Source organism: Diospyros lotus, chromosome 1 (genome assembly GCF_014633365.1).
Source record: "Diospyros lotus cultivar Yz01 chromosome 1, ASM1463336v1, whole genome shotgun sequence".
NCBI classification, from domain to species: domain Eukaryota; kingdom Viridiplantae; phylum Streptophyta; class Magnoliopsida; order Ericales; family Ebenaceae; genus Diospyros; species Diospyros lotus.
Window position 1 is genome coordinate 23,413,981 of NC_068338.1, and position 14,408 is coordinate 23,428,388.

General features: G+C 41.7%; 1 protein-coding gene across 2 annotated transcripts in view; it reads left to right on the top strand.

The window, feature by feature from the left end:
• The window catches only part of LOC127801364 (uncharacterized), a 70,766-nt gene that overhangs the window by 18,587 nt on the left and 37,771 nt on the right, over nt 1–14,408 (top strand). For both annotated transcript variants that reach the window (XM_052336395.1, XM_052336402.1), the window contains exon 5: nt 13,459–13,598. In XM_052336395.1, the coding sequence (XP_052192355.1) occupies nt 13,459–13,598 (140 nt within the window). The remainder of the gene's footprint in view (nt 1–13,458; nt 13,599–14,408) is intronic.

Here is a 14,408-nt window from a genome sequence, read left to right on the forward strand (position 1 = left end):
TGAGCAGGTCGGCTTGTAATGGTTTCAGCTGGGAAATGCAAGGTGAAATGTTTGAGGTGGATCTAAGACTCCTACAACTCGGAGGCTGTGATGTTGTCCTAGGGGTGTATTGGATGAAAAAGGTGAGCCCCATAAGATTTGATTTTAATAGAATGGAGGTCTCTTTCGAGAAAGAAGGGAGGAGGATGACTCTGACTGGAGGAAAGGAAACGGGTAGTTGTAAAATGATCATTGGGAGAAGGTTGCGGAGATTGTTCACAGGGGGATGGAACCACTTGGCACACTTATTCTCCATAGTGGCCATCGAGGAAGACAGAGGAGGAAAGGAGGTGCACGGGGAGGTGTTACTGACAATTAGCTTCCCTCGCCATCAAACTGACTAGGTACCATACTCAGACTTTCTTAATACGTTGTTGTTAGAATATGAGGATCTATTCTTGGAACTTTCCGCTCTCCCCCCTACCCGAGTTCAAGACCACACAATCAACCTAAAACCTAACACAAAACCCGTTAATATCCGATCTTACCGTTACCATCCTGCCCAAAAGAATGAAACCGAAAGAATGGTCAAGGTAATGCTTCAACAGTCCATAATCCGTCCCAGCCAAAACCCTTTTGCTTCCCCAGTTTTATTAGTGAAAAAGAAGGATGGAACATGGAGGTTTTGTGTGGATTACTGCCAACTAAACGCCTTAACCGTCAAAGATAAGTTTCCCATACCACTTGTTGAGGATCTTTTAGATGAATTACACAATGCCCAATTCTTTTCTAAGTTGGACCTTCGTTCGGGCTATCACCAAATTTGAATGAAACCAGAGGACATCCCTAAAACAGCCTTTAGAACCCACCATGGGCATTTTGAATTCTTAGTGATATCTTTTGGACTCACTAATGCCCCGACCACCTTTCAATCACTCATGAACCATATATTCGAGCCTTACCTTCGCAAGTTCATACTTGTATTCTTTGATGATATCCTCATCTATAGTCCCACCTTTGATCAGCACCTATCTCACCTAAAGATCACTTTTAATATCCTCAGATCTAACCAGCTTTTTATTAAGAAGTCTAAGTGTGCTTTTGGTCAAGGGTAAGTGGAATACTTAGGCCACATCATATCCAACGAAGAGGTCAGCACATACTCGAGGAAATTAGAGGCTATGGTATCCTGGCCAAGGCCCAATTCAGTAAAGGCTTTGAGGGGATTTTTGGGCTTGACGGGGTACTACCAACAATTTGTGAAGGGATACAGGGCCATCAACAAGCCATTGACGCAATTACTGAAGAAGGGAGAGTTTGAATGGGGGCCATCTGCGGAGGAAGTGTTTGTTAAATTGAAAGAAGCTATGAGTAAGGTGTCAGCCTTGGGGCTGCCGGACTTTAGCAAACCATTCATCTTAGAAATAGATGCAAGTGGCACGGGTATTGGAGCAGTGTTAGCTCAAGAAGGGAGACCACTGGCTTTTTTGAGTCAGGCCTTAAGCCCTAAGCATTCGGGGCTCAACATATATGAAAAGGAGTTTATAGCTGTTTTGATGGCGGTTAGCAAATGGAGGCATTACCTAGAAGCAGGCAAATTCATCATTAAAACCGATCATGAAAGCCTAAAGTTCCTGTTACAACAAAAACTTCACACCCAGCTACAAAAGAAGGGAATGTCTAAATTGATGGGGCTGGATTACACCATACAATATCGGAAAAGGAAGGAAAATACAGCGGCGGACGCTCTGTCAAGGTGCCATGAAGAGGGAAGTGTTGCAGCCATATCTCAGGTGGTGCCGGAGTGGTACAATGAGGTGATTGATAGCTATGAAGGGGATGAAAAGATAAAGGGAATAATAGAAAAAATGACGGTGGGAACACAGGAGGAGGAAGAATATACATTAAGTGGGGGATTGTTGAGGCGTCACAGAAGATTGGTGATTGGGAATAATATCGGGCTTAAGAAAAAGATCATGCAATCCTTGCATGAATCGCCGCTAGGAGGGCATTCCGACATGCAGAACACTTATGTACGGGTTAAGAGGGTATTCCATTGGCCAGGGATGAAAGCTGAAATTCGAAGATATGTGTTGTCTTGTGACACTTGCAAGAGGTGTAAGTTCGAGAACATAGCCTACCCAGGGTTGTTGTAGCCGCTACCCATCCTTGACCAAGCCTGGACTAGCATGGACTAGCGTGTCAATGGATATTGTGGAAGGCCTACCGAGATCGGAGGGAAGGGACAATATACTGGTAGTGGTAGACCGGTTGACCAAGTTTGCTCACTTCATAGGGCTAACTCATCCGTATACCGCTCAAGATGTAGCCAGGGCCTTCCTTGACCGAGTGGTAAAGCTGCATGGGACTCCCAGGTACATTATCTTAGATTGGGATCGGATCTTCACCAGTCTAATGTGGCAGGAACTCATGAAGGCATTGGGAACTAAGTTAAGCATGTCCACAACCTACCACCCCCAATCAAACCGGCAAACGGAGAGGGTAAATCAAAGTTTAGAAACCTACTTGAGGTGCGTTTGCCTCTTACAACCCAAGGAGTGGCATCGGTGGTTGTCCTTAGCCCAATGGTGGTATAACACCAACCATCATTCCTCTATTAAAATGTCACCATTTGAAGCCTTATTCAAGTACCAACCACCAACTTTACCGGCTGTAGAGGGGGAATCCAATGTAGCAACGGTAGAAGAATACCTTTAGCAACAAAGATAGGTCACTCAACAGCTTAAGCAAGAGTTGGTATCAGCTAGGAACAGGATGAAGCAAGTAGCTGATCGAAAGAGAAGTGAAAGGGAGTTTGCGGTAGGAGATCATGTGTATTTGAGGCTGCGATATTCCCATCTCAAGTCCATCACTAAGGGAAATGTGACTAAGCTTAGCCCCAAATATTTTGGTCCTTTTGCCATAGAAGCCAAGGTAGGACAAGTGGCATACCGCCTGAAGTTACCGGAAGGGACCCAAATCCATCCAGTCTTTCATGTCTCTCTCCTCAAGAAATCAGTGCGAAGCCAGCCAGTGAGCAGGGCCCACGGCCGTCCCTAAGCAACAACATTTTCAATTTTTTCCTTGCATTGTAATTCCTTTGTTTTATTGTCTACTTTTGGGGTTTTATTGTAATTTCTAGCACCAGTTTGTTAGCTAAAGATTCCCCACGTGGGAAGGAGTTGGAATAGGACAAAACTTATGGTTACAGCTGTTAGGAAGGGAGGATCCCCTGTGGACGCGGCCTCCCAGCTATATCAGCTCCGAGGTTGCCTTGAGAAGAGGATCGAATATGAATATTGCATTCTGTTTTCCATCTATCTTCTAGCTCTTCTCTCTCTCTCAAAACTCTTTCTCTCTATTTCTATACCTCTCTCTCTCGCTCATTTCTTTGTTCTCATCGATAACATCTCTTTATTATCACTCGTGTCAATGGAGTACTCCTATTGTCACCTACGACCGTGACAGATCTACATCCATAGTTGCAGTTATTGTCTTCCCTTTCAACCCACAGCCATGCTTTGTTGCAAAAATATCAACAACATCCTCAAAATGTAGCAATGGAGGATTGTAGACTTGCCTTGGATACTCATACCAATGTTGTTCATGAGCATTAGCATTAGGAGCTGCTGCAACTTCAATTCCAACCAACAATTTCTCAATGACTGACACCTGGCCTCCATCTCGACCTTCCTTCCTAACATGATTTACAACTAGATTAGGCTGTGCATCACCGCGATCATCATCTTCTTGCTCTTGTAAAGTGTGGTCTACCCCAATCTCCTCATCCAATCTTCTTTCATCTTCGAAATCTTGAGTTTTCATTGACTTGTTTGCTTCATTTTCTGCTCCAACTTCCTTAATATTGGCTAAAGTTTTAGTTGGAATCTCCTGATTACATGCAAATAATCCAGCAACTCCTTTTTCTTTGTGTTTGCTGGAATATTCCTCTTCATGGACTTCTTTTTCAAAGGGATCAGATGGTCCCTTTGGGTCTGCCATCCTAACCACCTGATCATCTTAGTTTCCCTTTAGATAAAGCCTTTCACTGCCAAAATTATTCTCAATATTGCGGTCATCATTCTTGTCATTGCTACTAAAATTAGAATACTTCTTTTGCTGCCCAAAATATAAAGCAGACAGTGAATTCGTTTCCCTTCTTCTTGACTTCTCCTTCTGCTGCTCCATTTTAAGGAATTCATCTTTGTTAAGACTTTCGTGATAATTCTCAAAGAATTTAGCGGGAAAGTTGTAGTGATACTTCTTAGTAAGTATTATCGCAAACTCTTGCAATTGCTTGTGTAACATACGGCCAAATTCCTTGCACACTCCATGTATCCCACTTCTTGTTTCCTTGTCAACTCGACTGGACTCATTATCCAACTTTCCCCATGTCTGATTTTTTTGGCTAAATTGCTCATGATTCCTTTTGTTTCCAGCTGAAATTGCAGCCTTATTCTGCTGCCATTGAGGCTCCGACTGCCTCATGTGCGCACTGCTTCCCAAGGCTTCACAAGCAGGACATCCCATTGAAAATGTAGCATCCTTCGGCTGCAATTGAGATTCCATGGCTGACATCTCACGAACATGACACTTGGAAGACAAAGACCAAGGGATAGGGGTTCTATACATACTGTTCTTCTTCAAACAAGTTAACCAAAATTCAAAGGCGAAATTAACCTTTGTTTCCCTTTGCTCACAGCCTCAAGCACCAACGATCAACGAGCTGGGTATGCTGGAAGAATCCACTTCTCACACTGAATTCGCCGAATCCGCTGCGCCACTTTGATCTGCAACTGAATTGACAATTAGAGCTGACTAACGCAATGGATAAACAACCTCTTGACTTGCTCACGAACACTACAAATTCAGGATCGTTCGGACCTACATCCACTTCGCGCCTTCACTACTCGCCGGAATTGAAATGGTTCAATGATCTTCCCAGCTGCGCCTCTTCTTTCGGCCTCATCTGTCTGCCTTCCAAGTTCGAACTGAGGGTGCTCGCTTGCTTGGAGATTAACACCTCCCAATGCCTAACCACCTTCCAGATGTCCAGAGTCGCTGGAAACACCACCCAACCAAGTCGCATTCAAGTTTTCTCAATCTAGACCTAATCACTGAGATAGAATTCCCTACTGTTATGATTAGGAGCTCTTTTGACAACTCAATCAATGTTTCGAAATGTCAATTCTCTCAACTCCTCACCCGAAATCAATCCAACCAACAGAAACAAAAAACAAGAACATAATTTAAATGAATGAAAACCAGAAAACAATCAAACCACAAACCAAACAATAGGCGCAAGATATATCCTGGTTCGAATTGCTTAAAGCAACCCTACATCCAGCCTTCAAACACCCCAAGAGCAGTCTTGATTTGTTTAGAAACCGATCAAAACAATAGTGCTTCCTTGGCTGAGTACACCCACATTATTCTCTCCAAGATTACAAAGCTATATTCTAATCACACAGCCTTTCTCTCAGAGAATACACAAAGCACTCGACAAAAACAGAAAATGAGAACACTTTGCATCAATTGCTACCCCTTGCCCTCTATTTATAATAGTGGGCGGATATTCCAATGAAGACTTTAAAATATTTACAGTTTAACACCCCCCCCAAACTATCACTAATTATAGTTTGGGTTATAACTTCTATCTAAAATTTTCAATAATCCTCAAAATACACTACTATAACTGATCTTATTAACCTATACTCTAGACAACATTTTAACACCTACCTTCAACTCAAATTGAAACCACAACCATGCAGCTACCGCCTAATCACTGACCAACACCACCGTTTCTGCTGTCGCTGGCTAGAATTGGCTCTACTCGCGATTGCTGCATATTCAACAATCTTCTTTGGTCGACTCCTTCTCACTCAATCACCGACCATGGCTGGAGGACCCCAACACTCTTTGAGTTCGCCTTGATCGCTAAGTCCTCAGAATCCAATTACGATCCCAGTAGGCTCCGATTGTACCATCAAAATGGTTCAACTCCGTCGTCTCGTCAATTCTGTGCTGTTTCCGAAATTGCCTCCTGCGACTTGTTCCTTTCCACCATCGATCGCCGGTCAACTTCAACACATATCGTGGATTGGTGTCCGTTGCAGCTACAGAATTTTATCGGAATTCAGTTGGATCTACCTGGCTTGCTCGTCCTCAATTCCAAAACAAAATCACTTGAATCTTAGCCGGGCCAATCCACCTACCTCTCTTTCAGATCCGAGTTGACACTCACCCCCTCACATGTCAGAATCGACTCCGAGATTCAACTGAGAATATTTTGGTTGTTTCTCTGTCACGAATGCGCAGTTCACCGGAATAGTCGGAGTTGCATCAGAAGAAGAAGAAGAAATTGACGGCAGTCGTCGGTATCCGTTGGACCTAAATCAGTAACGAAAACCGCCGAGGAACGATGCTCTGATACCATTTGTCATGTACCTAGGATTTAACCTAGGAGTGGATTGACAATCAGACGGATCTGATGGAACAAAATCAAGAATAGAACATTGGAGAGGAAAAATGGACAGAAATGAGGGAAAAAATGTAGAGAGAAATGAGGGAGAGTGTAGAAGAAACAAGAGAGAGATTGGGAGAGAATTGTAGACAGAGAATTAGAGTTTCATTCAATCATTTCAAGCATGCCTTCCATCCTTTCTAGATGTGGCTTATATAGCTTCATAGCATTGCACATGCACCCATGTGCAGTTACAACAGTGACTATAATTGCATATAGCCAAAACAAATAGCTATAATAGAAGAAGAAAGGAAATTACAAAGTATAGTAATGCATGTAAGCTAAATACTATTATATTTCCTACTCTATCCTTGGGGATCCTTGGGGTTATGACACCAACTAGAAGATCTTTGGGGAGTGAGACTGTTATGTGTAATAGTGGACGTTTTGTTGATGTTCCTTGTACCATGTCCTTTGTATTTATATAAAGTTGTGACCCTGTTGTCTATATTCTTTTAGGAGGTGTTGTACCACTTTGTGATGTGGATTATGTTTAGTGTTAAGAGTTGTTATGCGCCATCCTAAATCTTCAACAGGTGCCATTCTCGTTGACACTTTCCCTTAGTTTCCCTTAGCCGGGGTTTCTAAGGGTAAGGTTGTCATACCTTCGATGAAATCCACAGAGACACTAGACCAAGCTTGCTCGGGCACTGGTAGAGGTTGTAAGAGCCCAGGGTACGCCAAATTCTGATTCTTGCACCTCCTGCAAATGTCACATCCTAACACAAACTTCCTTACCTTTGCCCTAAGCCCTTGCCAATGAAAGAATTTCTTCACCTGAAGGTAAGTGTTCTGGATACTTGAGTGTCCCCCCACTGGAGATTCATGCAATGATTGCAGGATCCTTCTCTTGAGATCTTCATGATCCCCAATTACATTCTGGCCATGATATCTCAGCTTTCCGTCCACCAAGGTATACCGTTCAACCTCCTCAGTTCCCACGACTACCTTCTCCAGTATTTCCCTCACTTTTTCATCTTCTTTATAACTCTCTATCACCTGTTGGCACCATTCGAGAATGACAGTGGTTATGGCTACTACACTTCCCTCCTAATGACACCTTGAGAGTGCATCTGCAACCACATTTTCTTTTCCCTTTTTGTACTGTATTGAGTAGTCCAAGCCCATCAATTTGGCCATGCCCCTCCTTTGCAGCTGTGTTTGTAGTTTCTGCTATAACAGAAACTTCAAACTGTTGTAGTCTGTCTTTATTATAAACCTTCCTACTTCCAGGTAATGTCTCTATTTATCTACAACCATCAACACTGATAGGAACTCCTTCCCATATATGCTAAGCCCCAAATGTTTAGGGCTCAAAGCTTGGCTTAAGAATGTTAATGGCCTCCCTTCTTGAGCTAGGACCGCCCCTATACCACCCCACAAGCATCTGTCTCAAGGACAAAGGGCTTACTAAAGTCAGGCAGCCCTAATACTGGTACCCACTCATAGCTTCCTTCAACTTGTCAAAGGCCTCTTCTGCCTCGAGTCCCCAGCTGAAATTCCTCTTCTTCAGCAATTCAATTAGAGGTTTGCTAATGATCCTATAGTTTCTTACAAATCGACGATAGTATCCAGTTAGTCTTAGGAATCCCCTCAAAGCTCTTATTGAATTAGGCCTCGGCTAGGACACCATGACTTCCACTTTTTTCGGATTAGTGCTAACCCCCTCCTTGGATATGATGTGCCCCAAATATTCTACCTACCCTTGACCAAATGCATGCTTAGATTTCTTAATGAAAAGCTGGTTAGATTCGAGGATATCCAGAGTGGTCCTAAGGTGAATTAGGTGTTGGTCAAGGGAAGGGCTATAGATGAGTATATCATCAAAGAATACAAGTATAAACTTTCAAAGATAGGGCTCGAATGTTTTGTTTCATTAAGGATTGAAAAGTGGCCGGGGCATTGGTGAGCCCAAATGGCATCACCAAGAATTCAAAGTGCCTGTGATGAGTCCTAAATGTTGTCTTATGTATATCCTCCAGGCTCATCCGAATTTGGTGGTATCCCGAATGCAAGTCAAGCTTTGAAAAGAATTGGGCATGGTGAAGTTCATCTAAAAGGTCTTCCACCAAAGGTATAAAGAATTTGTCTTTGATGGTCATGGCATTAAGTTGGCGATAGTCCACACAAAATTGCCATGATCCATCCTTTTTCTTGACTAATAGGATAGGAGAAGCAAAGGGGCTTTGGTTAGGTCTAATGATGGATTGTTGGAGCATTTCCCTAACCATTTTCTCTATTTCGTTCTTTTGAAGTGGAGGATATCGATAGGATCTCACATTAACGGGTTTGGTGTTTGGTTTTAAATGAATTGAATGGTCAAATGATCAGGTAGGAGGTAGGGATTTAGGTTCCATGAAAAGGTCCTCATATTCTACCAGCAATTCATTAATACAATCCAAGTGATTTACCTGGTTAGGGTGTTCCATGGGTGAATTGACAGTCAAGTAGGCATTTCCGTGACCTCCTTGTAATTCCTCAACTACTACGATGGTAAAAAGGCTAGCCAACTAACTCCATTTTCCTTTTAAGTACCCTCTACAACCTCTTCCCTGTTATCATCTTGCATGTCCCAGCCTCCTCACCCCCTGTTAATATCATCCTTCTTCCTTCCTTTTTGAATGATACCTCCATCCGGTTAAAGTCAAAGCTAATTAAGCTTACCCCTTTCATCCAATCCACCCCCAAGACTACATCATAGACCCCCAACTGTAACAACCTTAGGTCTGCTTCAAATTTCTCCCCCTACATCTCCCGCTAGAACCCATTACAAGCTGAGGTACTCATCACCCTTTGGCTATTAGCTACGATCACACTCAAGGGTGGTGTCTTGTGAGTTGACACTTCAATCTTTTGGTCGTACTTTCATCTAGAAAGCTATTCGTACTCCCATTTTCAATTAAGATCATCAAGCCATTTCCCTTAATTTGTCCTTCTATCTTTATTATTTTGTTGTTGGCTACCCCTTCCAAGGCATGAATGGATATTTCCCCATTGTCCTCTTTTACCCTTTCTTCACAATTCTCTTCTTCTGTTAACTCTTGGTCAGTTTCCTCATCCCCTTCTAGCAATAGTATCTGCCTCTTACACTGATGTCCCGCATGATACTTCTCCCCACACTGAAAGCACAAACCAGCTAATCTCCTATGTTCTCTCTGTTGCTCTCCAAAAGGAGCTGGGTTAGGGCCTACCACCCCCCTCACCCCACTATTTCCCTTTACCAAATCCTAGTTAAGGTTCCTTCCAACCACATTGGATGATCCTACCACCATTCCCCTTGTTTGCTGCCTCTGCTTCCTCATTAAGGCTTCTACCACCAACTCCTACAGCCTAGCATTCTTTGAAGCTTGCTCCACTGACTAAGGTCTCAACACCTTCACCATTGGCTTGAGCTCATCATTGAGACCACTCAGATAGCTCGACACAAAGTAGGTCTCGGAGAGGTGAGGATTAAGTTGGATCATGAGAGATCTCAACTCTTCAAAACGTTTTTGGTAGGTCTCCACACTATCGGTTTGCCTTAGTTTGTTGAACTCTTCTATGATGTCCACCATGCTTCTCTCCCCAAACCTTTCACATAACCTTTCAGAAAATTCCTCCCATGTGTAAATCCTCCCTTGTCTAATGCTCCCTTGGTACCAGGCGTCAATCACCTCATTGAAATAGGCTGCAGCCAATGGTACTCTCTGCCTCTTGGGGATGCCATACCGCTCAAACATCCTTTCACATTTCTTCAGCCACCATCGAGAATGGACTCCCTTGAATGTGGGAATCTCCATCTGGGGCATTGGAAACCTCAAATGCTGAGGATTTACAAGGCCTTCCCGACCCCTATCCATCAAGCCTTCTAACTCCTCTTCAGTGTCCACCTCAATCTCCGAGGTACCTTGTCTCTTGTTCATCCTATTCCTTTATAGAATTGGTTATGTATGCTTTCTAGGTGGGAAATCAAGGGGCAATCTTACCGGGTTTTGGCGAGCAAACATGACCATGAACTATTGCATTTGTGCACCCAGTTCATCTTGCACCCTTGCAATGGAACCTTCCAGCCTCTGCTCCAATCCATCCATGGTGCTCTCCACTCGATGGTCCAATGCCATGATCTCTTCATGACTCCGGGTGGCCCCTAATTCCAACTAATCAATCTGGTTTTGGCATTTGAACATGGCCGAGCTGGCTTGTTGCAGTTGGGACTCTAAGTTCTTCATTCGTGTCCCCACTGCCATCTTTTTCTTCCTTAGTAACCGGCTGAGAAATGGTAGCTCTGATACCAAAATGTCACGGCTCTTTTGTGAATTTGGTACGCTCCTAGTCCGGAATGGATTAGGAGATGATTTTGGTAAGAACATAATAGAACAGAGTGAGGGAGAAGGAGAGTGAGAAGGAAGAAAGTGAGAGAGAGTGAGCGAGAAAGGTAAGGGAAGGAAGAAGAAGTTTCTGATATTCAATTCAATGATAATTCCCCAGCATAGCTTAGGAGAATATATACAACCGGTAGGGTGTTGGTGCTGCCACAGTAGATCCCTCCCTCATTCGGTTATAACCAACCTTTTGTCCTATTCTAGCCCCTCCACGTGGGGAATCTTACTGCCTTACCTAGCTAATACTATTAGAGGAATTACAGTAGTAAGAGAACAAAAATTACAGCAATAAAGGAATTACAGCAGTAAAAGAAAATCAAAATTTTGCTACTCTAATTCGCTATCTGAATGAACCTTCCGAGACAGACATCAAGGACCATAAACCTATATTGACTGGTTAGGCATACTCCCGATGTATTTTTACAATCCTTACCGCATAAGTCATAAGAAATTAGTCTATTTGAGTAGCTAATAAGCTATTTTTATGTATGGCCTAAGTGTTTATCTTGTTTCTTTAACCTGGTATTAGCTATGATAAACTGATATACTCCTGATGTATTTTTACAATCCTTACAGCATAAGTCATAAGAAATTAGTCTATTTGAGTAGCTAATAAGCTATTTTTATGTATGGCCTAAGTGTTTATCTTGTTTCTTTAACCTGGTATTAGCTATGATGAACTGAGATGCTGTGGAAAAAGCAAAATAGCTTTGCCCTCATTATTTTTTTCTCCAAATCCATAAACTCAATGTACCTCCCTATATCCATTGCCCTCTAAATCCTCTCAAACTTTTGTCTTTATATCTTCTCCTATCTCAACTTGCTGGTGCAGCATATGTAATAACAATATTCATACTCTCTTCTCCTAGAATGGCTTCACCTGCAATAATCTTGTCTCTTATTCTCTTCACATTCACTACCCTGCCCTTCAAAGTTTGATCCACGATAATCCTCAGACCATTTCTTGCATGATCTTTCCTTGAGTACCAAAGTTATATCTAGACTCATATCAACATTCTAGCCTTCTCTCCAATTCATCTGGTCTCTTGTTTGATTTTTCTCCTAATTGTCATGTCTGCCACTTGCATAGATAAGCCATGATATTCCACAACCCAACTCTTAATATATGATTCTGAACTTTCTTTACTCGCATTTTTCCATGAAAATGTGAGAATCCTTGTAGATTTGACACTACATTTGGGTGCTAATGCAACAACCCTAGCTCATTTTCACTACACTTAAACAATGTAGTGTATTGCTAAGAGGGTTACACCCAAATGATTTTCTCATTTGTCTAAAATTCATGATGTTTTGATCCAATGAGTTTTCATTATCAGCTACCTAATGCAACCCTCCACCTTTTTCTGGGTTTGGGACCAATTATAAATGAGAGGGATACCTTCAACACTAGAAGTCTTGGGGTAATTACTCAATCCACAAGAGATTATGCAACATAATCAATCTGGACTTAACATTTTTCCTTTGATATCAAAGGTCACCCCAGCTCCCCCTTCTTTCTTAGCTCTTTCCAATTTCTCATCTTTGGACAAGGGCTCTCTACCTTATCATGGATGATGGATTATTGTAATTCAAAGCTTGCCTTACCAGAAATCTCCTTCCATTTCTTCAAATAATCTTTTGGAAAAATGAGTGGAAAATATCTAATAACCTTACTACTAACCCTCACTATCTCCATGGAAACTTTCCTCTCCGAGCTTGATATTCTCTGATAGAAAAGGAGAAAGAAACATCCAAGTCCCCTCAACCAAGCATAATAGGGATGTGAGCCGCTGACTAGTTTAAGCCAATTGTACCATACTCAAGCCTCCAACTTAATTCGAGCACTAATATTTATTTTTGTTCTTTCTTTATTGAAAGCTGTTATTCACATTTTGCATTGAGTGACTGGAAAGTTTAGAAGGACTCGAACATTCTTTTGAGGATTATGTGCGGCAGTGGCAATTAGGGAAATTAGGCTAACTGTATATATTATATTAAGTGAGGGGTAGTTAGGGAAATGTCCCCGTTATATCATCCCTCTTGTAACTCATGCCCTTGTGTCTATAAATAAGAGGTGTGGGGTAATCTGTCGAAACCTGTGATTGATCATTCTCATTGATAGTTTTCGAGAGCTGTATTGTAAGAGAAAGCCTAGAAAGATAGCCTTGTAATCTTGCAGTGAGAGTTCTTATGTATTAGTGAGGGAAGAGGGATTGTGCAAGTGTGATTCTTTGTACTGAATTCATCAAGTTTTCTAGTGGATTGCTCTCTCTGTGAAGGTTGGATGTAGGACTGATTTTAATCAGTCTGAACCAGGATAAATCTCAGTGTATATTGTGTGGTTTGATTGCTCTAACTCTACTCTTTGTCAATTCTTTATTTTCTGTTTTTGTTGTATGGTTGAATCGGTGAGGGAGTGCATCAAGAGTGTTTATATTTGTTGGTTTATTGGGTGAATTCATAGATCGACAGTGCTCCCAATTGTAACAAAAGCTAACTTATATTCATATGAAATTCTTAGTTGGACTAGTTTCTGTTTCCATGATTGGATGAGCAATTCTATTTGGATGGCATAAAGGCACAATGAATCTGCAGGCAGGTCTTACAGCAGCTGATGTGGAAATAGCAGACTGGCTTCGGAAGAACTACTCACACAAGTATATCATTCTTGCTGTGAATAAGTGTGAATCTCCACGTAAAGGAATCATGCAAGCATCGGAATTCTGGTCCTTGGGGTCAGTTTTCTTGTTCTTATGTCTTTTCTTCACCCTTTAATCAAGGTCTGTACCTATTCTCAGATCATTTAGTATATGCTACAAGTTTGCTCCGTAGAGTCTTCTTAAGTTGATGTTTTTGGTGTTGGACTGCCTGCTTTGTGGTGCTGGACTACCATTTCATCTAACCGGTTTATCTTGATTTCAAATATAAAAAGGAGTAGCATGCTACTTTGTGCCTTATGTGGGGAAGAATAATTGGCAGATAGAATTCTATATTCTCCGTAATTACTTTTATGATTTAGTAAATGATGAATTTCTTCTTCAAGCCCTGCCTCCTCCCTCTTTTTTGTTTCCACTCCCGTGGTTCCTGCTTGTGTTATTTGGATAAGATTGTTTGAGAAATAATTGCAGGTGGAAATGAGTTTTTACATATTTATATCCTAAGCCAGTATAATATACTTGACAAGATAGAGCTTATACTCTTTTTCTGTCTCCTCCCTTTTTTGCTATAAACTTCCTCCATTTCATCCATTTGCCTCACAGGTGTCTATCAATCTTCTTCTCACATATTCAAACCATCTTAATCACGGTTCATGCATCTTATCTTCAATAGGCACTACTGCAACCTTATCATATATGATATCATTTCTTATTTCTTATTTTCTTGTATGCCACACATCCACCATAACATTCTCATCTCAGCTATGGTCATATTTTGCATATATTAGTACTTAATTACCCAATATTCAAAGCCATATAACAAAGGAGGTCTTATAGCCGTCTGATAATAGCTTTAAAGGGATTTTATGATTGCATAAAATTTTAGGT